The sequence below is a fragment of the Pelophylax lessonae genome (genome assembly GCF_965119305.1).
Source record: "Pelophylax lessonae genome assembly, chromosome: 2".
Classification (NCBI taxonomy): Eukaryota; Metazoa; Chordata; class Amphibia; order Anura; family Ranidae; genus Pelophylax; species Pelophylax lessonae.
In genome coordinates, this window is record NC_138769.1 from 400,698,050 (window position 1) to 400,720,376 (window position 22,327).

A 22,327-nucleotide genomic window follows, 5' to 3' on the forward strand; every position below is an offset into this window, starting at 1 on the left:
CAAAGCCGTTGCAACGGCTGTATTTACATTACATGACGGCTGTGATTGGACACAGCTGTCATGTGATCAGGAGGGCCAATCAGAGGGCCCTCCTGCCGCAACTTGTTGCTCTGTGTCTGAGGGACACAGGCACAGCGAGATCGCGCCGCTGCACGTGCCTGCGGCGGCGCGATCTCGCTCCTTCTGAAGGATGTTCCGGGGAACGTCCGATCAGAAGGACGAGATTCCCACCCGGCCGTATATGTACAGTGGGAGGTGGTTAATATAAGGACATTTACCTGTCCAGGAAGCCTGTGATTTCAGCACCTGAAGGTGACTCAACCCATCGGCTTTGGGTGCAGGCGCTGGCATCCTTACTAAGGGAAACCAAAGTTTAGCCTTGTGGCTTACCAGCCATGCACCATGCACTCTGTACTTTCTGAATAGTCTTGCTGTCTTCTGGGACCTGTGTGTGTGTGTCTCCCAGAAGACAGCAGGGGGAAGGGCCAGAAATGACAGGTCGCCGTGGCAGTCTTACACAGAAGTGGGAACGGGTACCTGTTTTTGACCAGTATCTGCCCCTCACCCCCTAAAAGGTGCCATATGTGGCACGGGAGGGAGAAGAAACAGATGAGCAGAGCTTCCACTTTAAAGTGTTACAAAAACCTACAACAGTAAAATCAGTGTGTATATGCAGTAAATGCATGCATGCTTGATATACCCACTGTAGAACCTAAGGGGTTAATCCTCGGCATTGTGTTAAAAGGCTGATTGATCTGGTCTTCTCTGATCCTCCTTTTTACCCGCAGTCCCCAGTACATGCACCCTACACATGCTCAGTTTGGAGTGGATTGCTAGAGTTTTTTTTTTTTTTTTTTTTTTTCTTCTTCCTTGAGAGTGCATATGATCAGCACAGGGCAATTCGCACTGTCCACATAGTGTCAGGCTTTCTGCACCCTGATAGGACAGTCAGTGCAGAATGAAATCTCCTCCTTCAAGCTTTAACCAGACACTGATAGAAGTCACAAGACTGTTGTATACTGATGAGAAAAGGTATTTAGCAGTTTATATTTACTAGAACAATTGCGTTTCCATGTTCTACGTACTGTGGGAGACCAGATATGGTGAATGCAGGGTCCTGAGTTTAGTAACACTTTAAGTTTTTATACAGACTCAACACTTTTTAGTTTTAAGGCTCGTTCACACATGGGGCTCGAATAGCCCCTCCTCTCAAAAGTAATATACACAGTGGATCTATTTTTAGAGGGGTGGCTATATTACCTGCAGAGGGCTCTTGACAATCAGTATGTCACTCCTCAGCACCCTTTTTTTTTTTTTTTTTTTTTTTTTTAACCTTGAAAATGCAGCACTGCACACCACTGCGGGGCGGATGTGGCATAGTCCAGTCCTTTAAATAGGAGTCTTCCCCCCCCCCCCCTTCCCGAAAAAAAAACAAAGTGAAAAAAATGAAATGTCAGCAGCTACAAATACTGCTAGCTTTTTATATAACTTGTAGCAGACTGACAGCCAGGTGGGATGCTCCTCCCTCAGGGTGGACGTCCTATGACATAGTCTTGGTCACGCTGTTCGTTCGTGCCCCTGACGATTGGTTGTGAGCCCTGTCCCTTGGACACAGAGCATCACCGATCAGGGTTAAGGGCCAATGACATTGGCTCTTTACCATGTAATCAGCTGTGTCCAATCACAGCTGATCCCTGGTAAACAAATGGTTATCAGCATTTCCTTTCCTCAGCACTGTCAGTGTGTTGGGAGAGAAGAGGTTTACCTTAATGCATTAAGGTAAAAAAACTGTTTTGAATTTAGAATCCCTTAAATGTCCTCACACCTACAGACTGCTTTCCTACAATATATCACATTCTGTTTTTTCGGTTTAGGTATCCTGTGAAGAAAGTCAGCTGCTTTCTTTAGGCACTAGTGATGGCAGCGGGCCTCACCACTGCATTTTTGAGACGACGCACAGCGACAAATCTCATGAAAAGGCACTGCAACATTTTGCAGGACTACATTCACTTGGGATTTTTTACCTATATATTTGGATTTCTGCAGCTCCTCCAGTGGAATGGAGAGAGATTAGCAAACATCTTTATTCTGTTTCCCTTTCTGGTGAATGCAGCTATAAGCGACAAGCATTTTGTCACGGTGGGTTGATTTGCTAAAACTGGAGAGTGCAAAATCTGGTGCAGCTCTGAATAGAAACCAATCCGTTTCCAGATTTTTTTTGTCCAAGCTTAACTTGATTAAGTCAGGATAATAAATAACTTGCATCCCCTACTGACTACTGATCAGGGGAGCCTGATCAGTAGTTAGGCCTTTTACATGTGTCCATGTGTGATACATCTGGTCTAAGGGAGTGTCCCCACTGTATCCAATAGGGGAACCTGTTGGACAGTGAGGAAACCCAGCCAGTGACACAGGCTTTTATTACTATCCCAGTGGGTAGACACAACAGTGGTGCATCCTGGGACATGTTATAAAAGCCACGAGCACATGTGATGGGGTGTCTTTGGGCAGGAAGCCAGGCCCCAGGAGGAGGGTGATGGCAGTCTCTCCTCCTGTTGCTGAGGAAGGTGGTCGGCCTTGTGGACTGGAAGTGTGGTGCTGAACCAGGAGGTCCAGTGGATACTGACAAGGGAGTTGGAGGCAGAGCGACCCAGGAAAAAACAGTGTCCGTGAGTACTGGGAAGCTTGCCAGGGGTCTGCCCAGGACGAGGACCACACAGGAGGGTCACAGGGGACACAGGAAAAGGCATTATTAGCCAGGTATATTACATTATACAGTTACACAGCACAGGAACTGTGCTGTCTAGCATTCTTTAGGAACAGGGTATCAATTATTTCTTTGGGTTACAAAAGCTTTAATTGAACAGGCTGAAGTTAGAAGCAGATTGGCTACCATGCACCTCTGCACCAGATTTTGTACTCTCCAGTTTTAGTAAATCAACCTCTTTGGTTTCACCTCTAGCAGTTACTCCTTGCATGCTGTGACTGGTGAAGAAGCCCATCAAGCACAAAAAATATTTAAAGCCCCCACCCTCACTTGCATATGTAGATAAGTATGCTTGCCAGATGTGCCTACATATGAAAATATAAAACCATTTGATTTGAATACACCTGTTCACAACAAAATAGATTTCTGCTGTGTTTACTATAATAAAAATTCATTGATTACACAAAAATATAAAGTACAATCAAAGGTTAACTCCTACAGCTGTTTACAAAACTTCTGTGAAAAATGTAAAGTCCACACATCGTGTCCAAAAGGCTAACTCATGGTATGAAGCTTGTGCATTGAAATCAAAGATTTGGTGCTCCCAACTTTCCAGACCACCAAAAGTGCTAACCTCTTACCGGTAATAAACACCCATCAGCCACTTTATTAGGTCCACTTGTTTATTTGCTTGATAACACAAATTGCAAATCAGCCAATCACATGGTGGCATCTAGACATGGTGAAGACGACTTGCTAAAGTTCAAACCAAGCATCAGAATGGGGAAGAAAGGGGATTTAAGTGACTTTGAACGTGGCATGGTTGTTGGTGCAGGACGGGCTAGTCTGAGTATTTAAAAAAACAAAAAACAAACAAACTGCTGATCTGGGATTTTCCTGCACAACCTCTAAGGTTTACAGATAACTGTCTGGAAAAAAGAAAATATCCAGTGAGCGGCAGTTGGGTGAAGAAAAGTGCCTTGTTTGATGTCAGAAGAGAATTGACAGATTGGCTTGAGATGATAGGCAACAGTAACCCAAATAACCACTTGATACAGCCAAGGTATGCAGAATACCTTCTCTGAACGCACAACACATCTGTTTCTGTAGCCCATCTGCTTAAAGGTTAGAAGGCCACACTGGATGCCACTCCTGTCAGTTTAGAACAGGAAAATGAGTATGAAATTCCCACGGGCTCCTGAAATTGGTCAATCTAAGTTTGGAAACATATTTCCTGAGTCCTGATTCCAGCTGTGACATTCAGATGGTAGAGTGAGAATTTGGCATAAACAACATGAAAGTATGGATCCATCTTGCCTTGTATTATGGTTCAGGCTGGTGGTGTAATGTGTGGGTGATGCTTTTGTAGCAATTTTTAGGGGTGTGATGATGGGTCTGCCATCGTTACCGATTACCTCTCCAGCCCATGTGAACTGTGGCTCTGGGTGTGAGAACTGACACATTGACCACTCCGGCATCTTTGTTTCGTTGTTTGTTTTATTGTCGTTTTAAGGGATGGGAGAAGGGAATGAGTGGGATACTCCTTTGGCTTGACTATGTACAATTCTGGGACTTTTATAGCAAAAATGCCCATTAGCGCTGTCTTGACGCCAGCCAACGCTTACTGATGCTTTGAACACACTATCTCTGAAAGCTGTGCTGGAACTCCGACTTAAGTCTAGAAGATCCAGGACTGTGGAACATTGAACATCTGACACTGTAAAGTCACTGACTACTCTCTCCAGCCTTGCCCTGGCTTGAGGTAGCTTGCTGTGTACTCCTGTATGGCTGCAACTCTCAACTAATGCACTCACACTGTGCATTAACTCTTCAGGGCCCAAACTGCAGGCGTCTCCTTAACCACTTCAGGTTCCTCTGACTAGGTACCCCCTTTACAGCTAGCTGACTCCTGGATCCTAGAACCTTCTCCGGAGTGGTCCCCACCGACTAGGCAGGCCCCCAGGGGCAATCCTCAGTACTCGCTACCTGTGTAGGCTTTCCTGGGACTGGACCCCTCTCGCTCGCCGCAGGTTTTCGGCACACCGGATCCCCTCAGCTCAACTCGGCACTCTCTGGATTCTCTAGCAGCACCCATTTCCTCAGACAAGAGGAGAGGCAAACGTCCTCTCCCTCCTGGGACTCTGCTTCCCACCAAAGACTATGAGTCATGCCCTCCCTCAAACTTATACCCACTCCCAGAATCCTTTGCAGCAGAATCTGCCTTCTGGGTTTGTTACAAGCCTGAATGTATCCCTGATTGGTTTCCTCCACTGCCCTATGATAAGCCTCTCACAGAGCCACTGGGGAGACTCCCCTCTCAGCAGACGCACCTGGAAGCCATGACACCCTACCAAAAAGAAATCGTGGCCCTTCTGTTAGGCAGACAGGGCCCACTATACACTGACCTAGCACCTACCTGTAGTGTGCTACACTTACTTGGCACAATTTGGGCCCATTTGTACCAAATTAAGCATTGTTTAACCACTTTACGACCGCCCACCACAGATACTGTATACTGCGGCAGGCAGCCGTTCCTGGGCAAAGTGACGTAGGTATACTTCTCTCGCTTTCAGGAGTCTAGAATGTTAATTTGTTTTCAAAATTGTCGCTATTTTTTTGTTTATAGCGCAAAAAATAAAAATCGCGCAGGTGATCAAATACCACCAAAAGAAATCTCTGTTTGTGGGAAAAGGACATCAATTTTATTTGGGTACAGCGTCGCACGACCGCGCAATTGTCCAGTAAAGTAACAGTGCTGAATCGCAAAATAGGGCCTGGTCTTTAAGGGGGAAAATTCTTCAGGTCTTAAAGTGGTTAAACACCATAAGTATTGTTGCTGACCCATGTCCATCCCTTTATGACTACAGTGTACCTATCTTCTGATGGCTACTTCCAGCAGGATAATGCACCATGTCACAAAGCTCAAATCATCTCACCGCTGGTTTCTTGAACGTGACAATCAGTTCACTGTACTCCAGTGGCCTCCACAGTCACCACATCTCAATCCAATTCCCTTTGGGAGGTGGTGGAACAGGAGATTAGCATCATGGATGTGCAGCCGACAAATCTGCAGCAACTGCGTGATGCTATCATATTAATATAGACCAAAATCTCTGAGGAATGTTCCGAAGTCAGAAGGGGGTCCAACCTGGTACTAGCAAGGTGTACAAAAAAGTCTGTGTATGATCTCTGTGTTCTAGTGATCAAATGTGCTTGTGAAAAGGGGTAAACCCACCGGACACAGTTTCTATGTATTTCTCCTTCTCGAATACAGCCGATCTGCTAGAATACGCAGCTCCCCTCAGGTGTAATGGTAATTATTCCTGTATCCGGTTAATATTTCTCTATTCAAATACATAGTTCTGCACTTTCGCAGTACACCAAACAGATTTTATATTTTCTATACTACATATGCAAAATGGGCATATGCGCATATTGGGTGCGCATGCTCCGGTCTCCATGTAAAAAACCTGGACACACACACACACACACACACACACACACTTGTTCTTCTATATTAGTCATCTGCCCTAAAGCATTATTGTTACAAGACCTTAGGGTCTCCACTGCTGTCTCATACCTATCCAATATCTTGAGATATCCTCTCTAGCGGTTACAGTAAGACTTTGTCCTTTCTGCGGACCTACCATGGGCACCATTGCTGGAATTTCTATATAGAACTGTTTTTTTTTTTTTTTTATTAATTTGTAATGTGATTTTTTTTTTTTGTGATGAATAATTATTTCTCTGTTACTTTACATGTGCAGCATCCAGAAATATATCTCCCGAAGAAGCTTTTTTTTTTTTTTTTTTTTTTTTTTTTTTTTTTTTTTATAGGGGAAACTTGGAGGAAGAAAAAACTGGATTTTCTGCTTGAAATATATAGAAAAGCTTTCTTTTTATATATTGCTTTTAATATTTTGTATTAATAAAACTGAATCCTTTTTTTAAATACAGAACGCGTTTTGTTACGGTTGGCACCTTATAAACCGTTTTTTTTTTTTTTTTTTTTTTTATCCAATTTCTAAAATTTTAGTGTGGTGCAGTTGACTCCTAGACACTCGTCTTCATCTATTTAATACTTGTTATTCACACACACACATACACATATATATATATATATATATATATATATATATATATATAATATATATATATATATATTGTAAATTCATGTTCTTTTCTGTCCTTGAAGTTGTGATAAATAAATGCTTTTCTGCTTTTTCAGATGCATCTTCTGACCCTTGGGATTTTGTGCATACACATTTAATGCTTTTGTGGATGAACAGATTTTACATCTATTCATGTGCTGGGATTGGTATTACTCTCTGGATCTGCAGCCATTTTATTATGGGCAGAAAACGTCACCAGGTCAGTATGACAAACTTTCTGTGGACAAGGGCTGTATCTTCATCTGTCAGGGTCTCTTCGGACAGGTTTAAATTGTTATCCGCTGATCTCTGTTTAGGGTTATGTGTTTGTTCTCTGGATCACCACCCACACTGAGAGGGTTAGTAGTCTATTGCTTTTTATACATATGGTTTATAAATGCTTGCTTCCAGGTGGAGCACGAGGATGACCTCATCAGTGTACTTGTCACTTCATTGTCAAAGCAGCAGGATTGGTCCTAAAACAAGGTGTTTCGGTTACATGTAATTTTGATGATCAACTGCTTGGACGATACTTGACTGAGCTGCCTGGCAGGGGTTGTTGAATCAATATTTTTGCTGAACAAAATATGGATTTGCAGGTGCATCTCCTAAAATTTAGAATCTCACCAAAAAGTTAATTTTCAGTAATTCAATTTAAAAAGTGAAACTCCTATATTTTTATATAGATGCGTTACACACAGTGATATATTTTAAGCATTTTTTTCCTTTTTAGTTTTGATGATTATGGCTTAAAGTGAAATCCCAAAATTCAGTATCTCTGAAAATTATTGCATAAGGTAAAAAAAAATAAAAAATATTAATACAGATATGTTGGCTTCCTGAAAAGAACATGTTCAGTATGGTATGCACTCAATACTTAGTCGGGGCTCCTTTGCATGAATTACTGCATGAATGTGGCGTGGCATGGAGGCTATCAGCCTGTGGCACTGCTGAGGTATTATGGAAGCCCAGGCTTCCTAAAAGTGGCCTTCAGCTCGTCTGCCTTGTTGGGTCTGGTGTCCACCATCTTCCTCTTGACAATACCCCACAGATTGTCTATGGGGTTTTGGTCAGGAGTGTTTGCTGGCCAATCAAGCACAGGGATACTGTGATCATTAAACCAGGTTTTGGTACTTTTGGCAGTGTGGGTAGGTGCCACGTCCTGCTCCAAAAATGAAATCTGCATCTCCATAAAGCTAGTCAGCAAAGGAAGGCATGAAGTGCTCTAGAATTTACTAGTAGAGGGCTGCACTGACTTTGTGCTTGATAAAACACAGTGGACCAACACCAGCAGATGACATGACTCCCCAAATTATCACTGACTGTGGAAACTTCACACTGGCCCTCATGCAACTTGGATTTTGTGCACCTCCACTCTTCCTCCAGACTCTGGGACCTTGATTTCCAAATAAAATGCTAAAACTTTCCACAGTAATGATTTGGGGAGCCATGTCATCTGCTGGTGTTTGGTCCACTGTGTTTTATCAAGTCCAAAGTCAGCTCAGCCCTAATTTTAGAGTACTTCATCCTTTCCTCCACTGACCAGCTAAATGAAGATGCTGATTTCATTTTCCAACAGGTTTTGGCACCTGTCCACACTGCCAAAAGTACCATTACCTAGTTTAATGATCATGATATTGTGGCATCAGCTGAAAAGCCTTCTTATATGGCGGATGGTTAGTAAAAAAAAAAAACAAAACAAAATAGTAGACTGACACTCCCTGTAGTACTACAAGGACACAGAGTAGGGATAGACCGATATGGTTTTTTCAGGGCCGATACCGATATTCGTATCGGCCGATATGGACCGACCTTTTAAAGTTTTGAAAAATAATACAATTTATTACACAAATCCTAGCACTGAACATGTTCATTTTGTTTAATGGCTGGCTTGCTTGGCACCCTGTGGTGGGTGGCTGGCTGGTACAGGGCCCTGTGGGTGGTTGGCTGGCTGGTACTGTGCCTGACTGGCTCGCTGGTACTGTGCCTGGCTGACACCAGGCTGCTGTGGGTTCGTGTATGGCTATGATACACTCCCGCAAGACTAGTCCTGACTCTAGACGAGGCTGTCCAAGGCGAGGGAGGTGGCCTAAGAAAGCAGAGTGACCTCACGAAATATCGGTAATATCGGCTAGTTCCGGGGCCGATACCGATGTATCGGGAAAATTTGATATCGGCCCTCCGATAATTCACTTTGCTGATATTCGGTTGATCCCTAACACTGAGACAGTCAAGCTGCATATTTTAGACCCCCTCCCTCCTTCTTTTCCACTATCTTTCTCTCTGTTCTCCTGTAACTAATGAGAATACAGACAAGTGTGAAGCCAGGAATGTTAATTGCCATAGATGAAATGTTACATGGAACATCTGTAGGAGAATATGTATTGCTTTCCAAACTAGTTAGGGAAATATGTATAGTTGATGTAACTACTGTTTTCTCTGTCGCTCATTGACAGACGCAGTCCTTTGATTGATATCAAATTGGGTTATACTGCGTTCAACAGGAGTAGGACACTAGGCAGAAGAAAACATTCTGGCCACACCCTAGGGGCAGTCCCAGAGGGTATATCCTCTCACTTCCTGCTACAGGATGTCAGTTTTTTTCTGTCTAGTCAGGAGTAAGGACCTAAGTTCCTTGCTGGGATCTTTGGTCCTGGCAAGATTTTTTTAGATAAATCCTTATCAGTTAGCTTTTTTTTCTCCAGTTGTTCCTGTGAGATCTTCAAGCAAATTATGCCGGATCTGGGCAACGGGCTGGATGTTTAGGTCCAGTGGTCACCCCAGCCGGCCTACAAGCGCGTGCAGACTCCAGCTCAGAGCTGGATCAGCCGTGACACATTCAAACAATTATGCTGGAGCTGGGCGACGGGCTGGATGTTGAGATCCAGTGGTCACCCCAGCCGGCTTACGAACGCGTGCAGGCCCTAGCTCCGCGCTGGGTCGCCCTGCGACATAGTCCCACTGGACTGGGACTGGCCCTGCGAGTTAAACGCTCGCCAGGACGCCTATGACCAGTCGGAAACTGAGTCATGGCGTCCGTATTGGTCAACAGCCCCCCCACCTCGGTGGAGAGGGGTTCTGTTAGGAGTGGGTGCCCGCTGGTTCCGGTATGGTGAGTAGAATGTTCCCCCTCACAACCCCCCCCCCCCCCCCCCCCCGTCGGGTTTTGGGATGGATACGGGCCCCTCTGTGGATGGTCGGACCCTCTTGATCCTAGGGTTCCCCCTCTATCCTATGACATGTTTCACAAATCTCCCTCTTGATAGTGTGATTGGTGAATAAGAATACACTCCAGGAGGCTTGGTTTGGGAGCTGACTATCTAATAGTCACTGTAAAGAACTGGCACTGTAAGAAGAGGAAGCCATGACTGGGGTCAAGGATGGCTACAGGGGCTGGCGTTACTAGTAGTCATGTAAAGGGGTGATATAATACAAGCACCTTCCCAATGCATAGTGATGCAGCTTCAGGGACTACCGCCATCCTCCCGCAGGTCGCACGGCACAAGCCGCTGCTATCCTCCCGCAGGCCGCACTATTCAGGCCGCCGCCATCCTTCCGCAGGCCGCCGCCATTCTCCCACAGGCTGCATGAGATCCACAGGCCGCCTGCCGCAGGCCGCACGGATTTTGCAGGCCGCCACCATCCTCCCGCAGGCCACACGAGATCCGCAGGCCGCACGGATCCCGCAGGCCGCATGATTTAGCCGCCATCTTTCCACAGGCCGTCCGCTGGTTGCGCAGGCCGCCATTTTGGCGTAGCCTGTTGTCTCCTGCATGGGGGCGGCCAAGTTTGATATGCCCAGCTACCTCGGAGTAGCAGGGGGAGCGCCGGAAGGCGTGTAAAGGGGCGGAGCCGCCTCCTTTACCCGGGAAAACTATTCACAAGACTTCCTGGTCTGCAAAGGACAGCGCTGAGAGCAGTTTGGTAGACGCTTCTCTGCATCAGGTGGTGAGCCCTTGGGGTCTCTCTCTCGCGCTGTTGCGCTGGGGGATTACACATATAAAAAAAAAAAAAAAAAAAAAAATTTTTTTTGTTTGCTGGCAAGTGTCCTTGGGTTAGTTATGGACCCTGCCACACATGTATCCCCACCTGATCCCCCTCGAGGTGGCCGCAGGACCCTCCAGTTCCCCACTTACTATTGATGCATTGTCAGCGGTTTTGGAGTCTTTTGTATCCCGGGTGGAGGTGGCCTGTCAGGGACGGGGGGGGGGCAAAGAAGCGACCCCCGCCTACCCCTATTTCATCTGACACTTCAGATACAGATTCTGAGCCTGTCACTGCAGCTGCAGGTCCCTCATCTGGGGCTTGCGTCTCTGGTACGGTCTCCTCAGACAGTAAGGAGGACGTTTCTGCCTCCGCCATAGCGCAAGAAGAAACGTTGGTGGATGCACTAATTGTGTCTGTCCGGGAAACCTTAAGACTTGAGGTTACACCGGCAGAGGTAGCTGATACTGAAATTCCTTTTGGTACTAATAAACCTACCAAAATGGCGAGGGTGTTTCCCTTGCCCAAATGTTTTGGTAATATAATTAAAAGAGGAATGGGGTCGACCAAAGCGAACCCCTGGTATTTCCAAACGCATTACTAGGCGTTATCCGTTTGAGGAATCCCTCCTTTAAAAAATGGACAGTACCACCATTGGTGGATTCACCGATTTCCAGACTAAATAAAGCTACTGTTATCCCATTGGAGGACGCTCCGTCCTTTAGGGATCCGGTGGATCGTAAAGTTGAAGCCGTGTTCCGCTCCATCTTTTCCCTGATTGGGTCAGCTTTTAGGCCAGTGATTGCAATTGGTTTGGTTTCACAAACATTGACAGAATGGACCAAGTTGTTACGCCGGGACTTAGAAGGGAGAAGCATCCCCCCGGCAGTATCAGACCTGCTGGAGCAGATGATACAAGGACTACAGTTTGTCTGTGACGCCGCTCTGGACGCCACTCCATTGTTGGGGCGTGCATTGATTTCAGCAGTGGTCCTCAGGTGTGTGCTGTGGTTAAAGTGCTGGTCGGCGGATCAAGGTTCCAAAAAAGCTTTGGTTAATATCCCCTTTCAGGGGAATCACCTATTTGGGGCCACCTTGGATGAGATTATCAAGGATCTCACTGGGGGCAAGAGCATTTTTTTTGCCACAGAATACTAAGGGTAAAGGACCTCGTCAGACGGGGGGCCTTCCTTTTCCGTTCATAAAGTTTTTTTCGCTCCGCTGGGGCGGGCGATAAGGCAAAGCCCTCCAAAGCCCCTCCAGGAGGATTCAAGGGGCGCTGGTCGGGTAAACAAAAGTCCAGCTCTTCCAGAGCTGAAGATAAGACTACTAAAACCTGAAGGTGCGCCCCCACCCATAGCTGGGGTGGGGGGACGTCTTCACCAGTTTCCGGATCCATGGCTTCCAGAATCCCGGACAAATGGGTTCGCAAAGCATACGGTCGGGATACAAGATCGAGTTTCGATCACTTCCACCGGTGCGATTCTTCCCTTCCAATATCCGACTATCCCCGGATCGCTTAGAAGCTTTGCGGGGGGCAGTAACGGATTTAATGCAACAAGGAGTGGTGGTCCACGTTCCTTGGACAGAGCGTTTTCAGGGGTTCTATTCGAACCTATTCACAATACCCAGAAAAGAGGGCAAGGTGCGTCCAATTCTGGACTTAAGAGCACTCAATCTTTTTGTCAGGGTACAAAAATTCAAGATGGAGTCCATTCGCACAGTAGCGGCCTCCCTGCGTCAGGGGGATTTTCTGGCGTCCATAGACATTAAAGATGCCTATCTTCACATTCCCATTTACGCAGGACATCAGCATTTCCTGCGTAGAAGAGAACCATTATCAGTTTGCGGCATTACCCTTTGGTCTCGCCTCGGCTCCCCGGCTCTTCACAAAGGTGTTGGCCCCAGTTTTGGCGCTGTTGCGACAGCGAGGCATATCGATTCTAGGTTACCTAGACAATCTTCTGCTCCGTGCGGAATCTCCGCAGACTCTGTTGCTAAACTTGGAGATCACCATGATCTCTTTGCAAGAGTTCGAGTGGCTGGTGAACCTGCAGAAGTCCTCTCTGGTTCCCACCAGGAGGCTGGAATATCTGGGTCTAATTTTAGACGCATCCAGGGCAAAAGTGTTTCTCCCTGCGGAGAAACTCCGGAAGATTCAATCAACGATTCAGTTGTTACTATCCGTCAACTGGCCTTCCCTTCGGACTTGCATATGAGGGTCCTGGGTCTGATGGTGGCTTCTTTCGAGGCAGTACCATTTGCCCAGTCCCATACCCGAATCCTTCAAAAGGAGATTCTTCTCAAATGGAACCGGAATCCCGATTCCCTGGACAATCTGATCCGACTGAGTGAGCGGACCAGGGAGTCTCTGGTCTGGTGGCTTCGGTCTCCGATGCTCAGCCAGGGGAAGTCATTTCTCCCAATATACTGGACGATTGTCACCACGGATGCCAGTCTATCCGGGTGGGGAGGAATTCTCAGCAAATTATCTGTTCAGGGGCTTTGGTCCCTGGAAGAGTCCAGATTACCGATAAAGGTATTGGAACTGAGAGCGATCAGACTTTCTGATTCATTGGACCGAGCAGCTCTGGGGCAGCCCGGTTCGGATCCAGTCGGACAATGCCACAGCTGTGGCTTATGTCAATCATCAAGGGGGCACCAAGAGTGTCCTGGCGGCCATAGAAGTGGCCAGCATTCTTCGTTGGGCGGAACGGTTTGTTCCAGCTCTCTCCGCGGTATTCATTCCGGGGGTGGAAAATTGGCAGGCAGATTATCTCAGCCGTCAGATTCTGGATCAAGGGGAATGGTCTCTTCATCCAGAGGTATTTCACCAATTGTGCCTTCATTGGGGCACCCTGGATGTAGATCTGTTGGCATCTCAGCTCAACAGGAAGGTGCGGAGGTTTGTAGTTCGCTCCCGCGATCCTCTAATAGACACCGCAGACGCGCTGGTCGCCCCGTGGGGGCAGTATCAGCTACTATATGCCTTCCCTCCGCTCAGGTTGCTGCCGAAACTTCTTCTCAGGATAGAGGTGGAGGGAATTCCAGTCATCCTTGTGACTTCGGACTGGCCTCGTCGAGCCTGGTCGGGCTGGTCGCGGACGTCCCTTGGCGACTTCCTCTCAGGAAAGATCTGCTGTCTCAGGGACCGATCTTCCATGCTGTTTTACGTTCGCTGGCTTAACGGCCTGGCTGTTGAGACCCAGGTGCTGAAGGACAAGGGGTTGTCGGCTTCAGTTATTCCTACTCTGATTAAAGCGAGCAAAGCGATTTTCAGAAAGGTCTATCAACGCACATGGAAGTCTTACATTGCGTGGTGTGAATCCCTTGTGCTTCCTCCACGTTCCTACTCGGTGGCCATAAGATTGGCTTTTCTGCAAAAGGGAGTTGAGCAGAAACTGTCCTTGAGAACGATCAATGGTCAGGTTTTAGCGTTGGCAATCTTCTTTTAGAAGCCTTTGGCTACACATTCCTTGTTGCGGAATTTTATCCAGGGGGTGCGGCACCTGGCTCCGCCGGTGCGCGCGCTCTTACCGCCCTGGGATCTTAATTTAGATGTTGTCGGTTCTTCAGAAACCTCCCTTTGAAAATATTAGGGACATTCCCTTGCTATCCCAGAAGGTGGCCTTTTTGGTGGCAATCACTTCTGCACGCAGGGTGTCAGAACTGGCCACATTGTCCTGTCGTTCCCCATATCTGGTGGCACATAAGGATAAGGTGGTTCTTCGTCCGAATCCATCCTTCCTAAAGTGGTTTCAGAGTTTCATCTGAATGAGAATATTGTGTTACCTTCCCTGTGTTCTAAGCCTAGCCATCCTTGGGAGTTTGCCCGAACCACATCCAAGGAGTGTAATGCAATCAGGGTACACTTGACTACTACGAACTCGCTTCGTCAGACGGATTCACTTTTTGTGATCACGGATGGCCCTAGAAAAGGGTTGCCTGTTTCTGCCGCGACCATCTCTAGATGGATCAGACAGACGGTGGTATAGGCTTATTCTATTTAAGGGTCGGGATCCCCCGTTCCCTGTTAAGGCACACTCTACTCGGGCGCTTAGTGCTTCCTGGGCCTTCCGCCATTAGGCGTCAGTGGTTCAGGTTTTCAAGGCGACTACTTGGTCGTCGGTTCATACCTTTTACAAAATTGTATAAGGTTGATGTGCTGGCATCGGCGGATGCCTCTTTTTGGCCGCGAGGTTCCTGCAGGCCGCTGTTTGAGGAGACTGTTGGTCTACCTCGAGGGTTTGTTGGGTTTTTCACTTGGGTCTCGTCTTTTTGCTCGATGAGTCCTTGATGCTTCTGGTTGGCTCCGATTGGGCCTTCTGGATTTTGATTTCTGTTCCCACCCCTCATTTGTGGCACTGCTTTGGGACGTCCCAATTTGATATTAATCAAAGAGGACTGCGTCTGTCAATGAGCTTAAGAGAAAAGGATTTTACGGTAAGATTTTACAAAATTCCATTTTTTATATATGTGATTTACATGCTTATTTAGTCACTTGGCAAACGGGCATGAGCCGGGCTAAGTCATTTTCGCTAGCTAGAAAAAAAAAAAAAAAAGTTTGTTTTCCTGAATGTCTGCGTCTGAAGATTCCATCTTTGGTTTCCAAAAGACTGATTGATTGCTGCTACAGTTTTACTGTGCTTGTTTGGCCGGCAAACTAGCCTGACCTAACCCCCTTGAATCTGTGGGGTATTGTTAATAGGAAGATGGGAGATACCAGACCCAACAATGCAGAAGAGTTGAAAGCCGCCATCAAAGAAACCTGGTCTTCTATAACCTGTGACAGTGCCACAGGCTGATCGCCCCCATGCCAAGCGGCATTGATGCAGTAGATCATGCAAAATGGAGCCCCGACCAAGTATTGAGTGCATACTAATACTGTACATGGACATACTGTGCAATAAGCCAACATTTCTGTATTAAAAATCCAATTTTTTTTTTTTTTTTGTAATTGGTCTTATGTAATCAAATTTTCTCTATCGCTCATTGACAGACATAGTCCTCGGTGATACAGCACCTTCGGGTTATGTTGCCTCCACAGGTGCCTCGTTCTCTCTCTCGTTCTCTCTCTCGTTCTCTCTCTCGTTCTCTCTCTCGTTCTCTCTCTCGTTCTCTCTCTCGTTCTCTCTCTCGTTCTCTCTCTCGTTCTCTCTCTCGTTCTCTCTCTCGTTCTCTCTCTCGTTCTCTCTCTCGTTCTCTCTCTCGTTCTCTCTCTCGTTCTCTCTCTCGTTCTCTCTCTCGTTCTCTCTCTCGTTCTCTCTCTCGTTCTCTCTCTCGTTCTCTCTCTCGTTCTCTCTCTCGTTCTCTCTCTCGTTCTCTCTCTCGTTCTCTCTCTCGTTCTCTCTCTCGTTCTCTCTCTCGTTCTCTCTCTCGTTCTCTCTCTCGTTCTCTCTCTCGTTCTCTCTCTCGTTCTCTCTCTCGTTCTCTCTCTCGTTCTCTCTCTCGTTCTCTCTCTCGTTCTCTCTCTCGTTCTCTCTCTCGTTCTCTCTCTCGTTCTCTCTCTCGTTCTCTCTCTCGTTCTCTCTCTCGTTCTCTCTCTCGTTCTCTCTCTCGTTCTCTCTCTCGTTCTCTCTCTCGTTCTCTCTCTCGTTCTCTCTCTCGTTCTCTCTCTCGTTCTCTCTCTCGTTCTCTCTCTCGTTCTCTCTCTCGTTCTCTCTCTCGTTCTCTCTCTCGTTCTCTCTCTCGTTCTCTCTCTCGTTCTCTCTCTCGTTCTCTCTCTCGTTCTCTCTCTCGTTCTCTCTCTCGTTCTCTCTCTCGTTCTCTCTCTCGTTCTCTCTCTCGTTCTCTCTCTCGTTCTCTCTCTCGTTCTCTCTCTCGTTCTCTCTCTCGTTCTCTCTCTCGTTCTCTCTCTCGTTCTCTCTCTCGTTCTCTCTCTCGTTCTCTCTCTCGTTCTCTCTCTCGTTCTCTCTCTCGTTCTCTCTCTCGTTCTCTCTCTCGTTCTCTCTCTCGTTCTCTCTCTCGTTCTCTCTCTCGTTCTCTCTCTCGTTCTCTCTCTCGTTCTCTCTCTCGTTCTCTCTCTCGTTCTCTCTCTCGTTCTCTCTCTCGTTCTCTCTCTCGTTCTCTCTCTCGTTCTCTCTCTCGTTCTCTCTCTCGTTCTCTCTCTCGTTCTCTCTCTCGTTCTCTCTCTCGTTCTCTCTCTCGTTCTCTCTCTCGTTCTCTCTCTCGTTCTCTCTCTCGTTCTCTCTCTCGTTCTCTCTCTCGTTCTCTCTCTCGTTCTCTCTCTCGTTCTCTCTCTCGTTCTCTCTCTCGTTCTCTCTCTCGTTCTCTCTCTCGTTCTCTCTCTCGTTCTCTCTCTCGTTCTCTCTCTCGTTCTCTCTCTCTCTCTCGTAGCCTCGTGTCTCCAGCATGGGGGCGGCCATGTTTGAGGTGATCCAAACACCTCGTGGAGCTAGGGGAGGCGCCGGAAGGCGTGCAGAGGGGCGGAGCCGCCTCCTTTCTTCCTGGGCAGCCAGCCAAAAGACTTCCTGTTTGAGAAGACAGCGCTGTAAGCTGTTGCAGTTTAACTCTGAGCATCAAGTGGTGAGCCTGGGGGTCTCTCTCTCTCGCGATCGATAGGGATCCCTAGCAGGTAACACTAAGGGGCTTTTGTGGCGCTGGGGGTCTGAAAAAAAATTGTATTATCCGGCAAGTGACTGGAATAATCATGGACCCTGCCACACAAATTCCCCCACCTGTTTCCCTCGAGGGGGCCACGGGACCCGCCGGTGCACAGTGTGGAGGCATTTACAGCAATTTTGGAGTCTATGGTGGCTCGGGTGGAGGCGGCCTGTCAGGGACGAGGGTCAAGGAAGCGACCCCCCGCCTACCCCTATATTATCTGACACCTCTGACTCAGATTCAGAGATGGTCACTGCAGCTGCAGGTCCCTCTGCAAGGGCTGTTACCTCAGGTAAAGCTCCCTCAGACAGTGAGGAGGACGTTCCTTCTCCCGCTATAATTCAGGAAGAAGCATTGGTGGACGCACTAGTTGTGGCAGTGCGGGAAACCTTAAGACTTGAGGTTTTACCGGCAGAAGCAACTGAAACAGATTCCCTTTGGTACTAACAAGCCCATCAAAACGGTGAAAGTTTTTCCTGTACCCAAGTGTTTTGGTAATAAAATTAAAGGAGAATGGGAGCATTCTAAGCGTACCTTTACGATTTCCAAGCGTATTGCTAGACGCTATCCGTTTGAGGAATCCTTCATTAAGAAATGGACGGTACCACCAGTGGTGGATCCACCTATTTTCAGGCTGAATAAAGCCACGGTTATCCCAGTGGAGGACACTTCGTCCTTTAAGGATCCGGTGGATCGAAAGATGGAAGCAGAGTCCCGCACTATCTTCTGGGCGAGATTGGTACGCCAAAACCTTAGGGGAAAAGATATTCCCCAGGAAACATCTGATTTGATGGAACAGATTATACAAGGGCTACAGTTTATCTGTGACGCAGCCTTGGACACTACTCCCCTATTAGGGCATGCATCTATGTCAGCGGTAATCCTCAGACGTGTGCTGTGGTTAAAATGTTGGTCAGCTGACCTAGGTTCCAAAAAGACCTTGACGAATCTCCCCTTTCAGGGGAATCGTCTATTTGGGGCCACCCTAGATGAAATCATTAAGGATGCCACGGGGGGCAAGAGCACTTTTTTGCCACAGGCTGCTAAAGCTAAGGGACCTCGCAACAAGCGAGGACCTTTCTTTACCGCCCATAAAGGGTTCGTACGCCCGGCTGGAACAAGCGGGAAAGGCAAGACTCCTCCAGGAGGGTTCAAGAAGGGCTGGTCGGACAAACAGAGGACCGACTCAGCCAAACCCGAAGCAAAGGATTACACAGCCTGAAGGTGCGCCCCCACCCGGGTTGAGGGTGGGGGGACGTTTTCACCGGTATTCAGGACATTAGATCGAGCATCGACTACTACTACCGGTGCGATTCTTCCCTTCCACCATTTAAGTACTACAGGGAGCAGTAGTCACCGTTCCCTGAATAGATCTTTTCCTTTACCTTTTCCTAAGATTAGTCTCTATTCCCCACAGGAATCGGATCTGGTTGACCAGACAGACCAAGAAGCCTCTAGCCGGGTGACTTCGGTCCCTGAGGTTCAACCAGAAAAGATCACCCTTCCTGATAGGAATCAGGTATCTGATAAATGTGTGGGAACAGAAAACAACCAGACTTTCTCGGATGGTCGAGGCCAGATAGCTCTAGGGACGCCTGGTTCAGATCCAGTCAGCAACGGTGGTCCTAGAAATTCTAGGCTGGCCTCGCCAAGCCGGCCTGGCCGACTTGGACAGGCTAGTCGCAGACGTTCCATGGAAACTTCGTCTCAAGGAATGTCTGTGGTCTCAAGGACCAATTTACCATCGTGCTTTACAGTCGCTGGTTTTAATGGCCTGGCCATTGAGACCCAAGTACTGAAGGACAGAGGTTTGTCAGCTTCAGTCATTCCTACCCTTATTAAAGCAAGGAAAGCGACTTCCAGCAAGGTCTATTATCACACATGGAAGACTTATATTGCGTGGTGCGAATCTTTAGGATTTCCTCCACGTACCTATTCGGTGACTCGAATATTGGCTTTTTTGCAAAAAGGGGTTGAGCAGAAACTAGCCTTGAGCACCATCAAGGGTCAAGTTTCAGCATTAGCAATCTTCTTTCAGAAACCTTTAGCTACCAGGTCCTTGGTGCGGAATTTCATCCAGGGGGTGCGGCACCTGGCTCCACCAGTCCGCGCGCCCTTACCGCCCTGGGATCTTAATTTAGTTTTGTCGGTTCTACAGAAACCTCCCTTTGAAAAAATCAGGGAGATTCCCTTGCTTACTTTATCCCAGAAGGTGGCCTTCTTGGTGGCTATCACTTCTGCTCGCAGGGTGTCAGAACTGGCTGCATTATCATGCCAGTCCCCATACCTAGTGATTCATAGGGATAAGGTAGTACTTCATCCTAAGCCATCCTTTCTTCCTAAGGTGGTTTCAGATTTTCATCTGAATGAAGATATTGTACTACCTTCCTTGTGTCCTCAGCCCAATCATCATCGGGAACATGCGTTGCATTCCTTGGATGTGGTTCGGGCAATCAGAGTATACCTGAAAGCTACGGAATCATTCCGTAAGACGGATTCACCTTTTGTGATCACGGATGGCCCCAGAAAGGGTTTGCCTGCATCTGCCGCGACCATTGCCAGATGGATCAGACAGACGGTGGTACAGGCTTATTCTATTAAGGGTCGGAGTCCTCCGTTCCCTGTTAGGGCGCACTCCACTCGAGCGCTCAGTACTTCCTGGGCCTTTCGCCATCAGGCGTCAGTGGTCCAGGTATGTAAGGCGGCCACCTGGTCGTCGGTACATACCTTTACAAAATTCTATAAAATTGATGTGATGGCATCGGCGGATGCCTCATTTGGCCGCAAGGTTTTGCAGGCCGCAATTTGAGGAGACCGTTGGTCTACCTCGAGGGTTTTTTTCTGTTTGAAAAATTTCTTTTTGTTGAGTCTCATCATTAAGGATGAGCATTGTTAACTTCTATTTGGCACCGGTTGGGCCTTCTAGATTGGGATTTGATTTCCATTTTCCCACCCCTCATTTGTGATACTGCTCTGGGACGTCCCGAAGGTGCTGTATCACCGAGGACTACGTCTGTCAATGAGCGATAGAGAAAAATGGATTTTTGTAAAATCTTACCGTAAAATCCTTTTCTCTTAGCTCATTGACAGACGTAGTCCCCGCCCCTCTGTTTTTGAGTTGGGTTGGGTTAAAATCTCTAAAGACTGCTTTTGTGACATAACTGATTTGCTGAGGCAGAGAGAGAGAGGATATACCCTCTGGGACTGCCCCTAGGGTGTAGCCAGAGCATTTTAATTTCCTGTCTAGTCCTGCTCCTGTGGAGGCAACATAACCCGAAGGTGCTGTATCACCGAGGACTACGTCTGTCAATGAGCTAAGAGAAAAGGATTTTACGGTAAGATTTTACAAAAATCCATTTTTTGGAGATACTGGATTTCTGTGTTTTCACTAGCTGCAAGCCATAATCCTCAAAATTAAAAGAAAGAAATGCTTGAAATGTATCACTGTATGTAATACATCTATATAAAATATCAATTTCACTTTTTAAATTGTATTACTGAATACTGAAATTTTACTTTTTTGATATACTAATTTTATGAGATGCACCTGTGTATAAGGCTCGGTTCACACTTGTGCGATGCGGGAAAGCTGCGAATTTGCAGCCTGTTCCCACATCGCATCCGCACATCTGGCAGTTCACACAGCCATATGCGATACGCAGGGGGTGTCAATTAACGACACCCCCAGTTTGATCGCATATCGCAGTGCGATCTGACAGTTCGCACAGGATCGGATCGCAGAAGTGTGAACCACTGTGCTATCCGATCCCAAAGGCTCTGAAAAAAGGGTCCTGTGCGTGTTTGGTGCGAATTCAGCCATACAAAGTGTATGGCTGAATTTGCATCTGCACATGAGATCGCATGTAATGAAGGAGCAGTGCGCTCCGAATTACATGCGATCTCCGCAGCCGCAATAATGTGAACCGGCACTAATAAATATAAAACTATGTTGTAATGGTAAAAAAAAAAAAAAATGTTTTCGTTATTGTTGGGATCTGTTCACACTTGTGTTCTGCGGCAACGTGCATTGTATGTGTTAACCAATTTAAGACCAGGCCTATTTTTGACACTTGGTGTCTACAAGCTAAAATCATTTTTTTTTTTTGCTAGAAAACTACTAGCCTTATGTATATATTTTTTTTTTTTTTTTGTCTTCCAAACTTAATTGTTGTGGAAAAAAAATTCAAATTTTTGATTTAAAAAAAAAAGAAAACAGTAAAGTTAGCCCAATTTTTTTTTCCATAATGTGAATGATAATGCTATGCCAAGTAAATAGATACCCAACATGTCATGCTTCAAAATTGCACGTGCTCGCGGAATGGCGACAAACTTTGGAACTTTAAAATCCCCATAGGTGACACTTTAAAAATTTCTGTAGGTTACCAGCTTGGAGTTACAGAGAAGGTCTAGAGCTCAAATTATTGCTCTCGCTCTAAAGATACCTCACGTGTGGTTTAAACACTGTTTACATATGTGGTCGGGACTTCTGTATGCTTTTGCGCATGATCTAACTGGGACAGGGTGCTTTAATTTTTTTTTCCTATTTTATTTATTTATTTTTTTTTTTTAATTTTGATCATTTTTATGCTTATTACAAGGAATGTAAACATCTCTTGTAATAGAAATATAGGCATGGCAGGTCCTCTTTAACCGTTGAAAAAAAAAAAAAAAACGGCCCTTTAAATGGGTTGCTAGGCAACAATGTTTGACATCGCTCCGGTCCTCCAGGGCCATCTTGCACTCACTTGACTTCCTGTCCGAGGATCCGGGACTGGATAGTTTTCCCCGCTCCTGGCGATAAAGGCTGGGTGGGGGGGTGGGGGGTCGTTGCCTCTTCTGCCGCACCGTAAGGGTATCTGCCTCTAGGACCACCCTTACCTGA

The 22,327-nt window shown here is 46.8% G+C and overlaps 1 protein-coding gene across 1 annotated transcript in view; it reads left to right on the forward strand.

Annotated features, from left to right (window-relative positions):
* Positions 1-22,327, forward strand: part of LOC309547200 (S-adenosyl-L-methionine-dependent tRNA 4-demethylwyosine synthase TYW1-like) — a 287,271-nt gene that overhangs the window by 2,265 nt on the left and 262,679 nt on the right. The window contains exon 2 of the mRNA XM_082246996.1: positions 6,936-7,078. Within this exon, the coding sequence (XP_082103122.1) occupies positions 6,936-7,078 (143 nt within the window). The remainder of the gene's footprint in view (positions 1-6,935; positions 7,079-22,327) is intronic.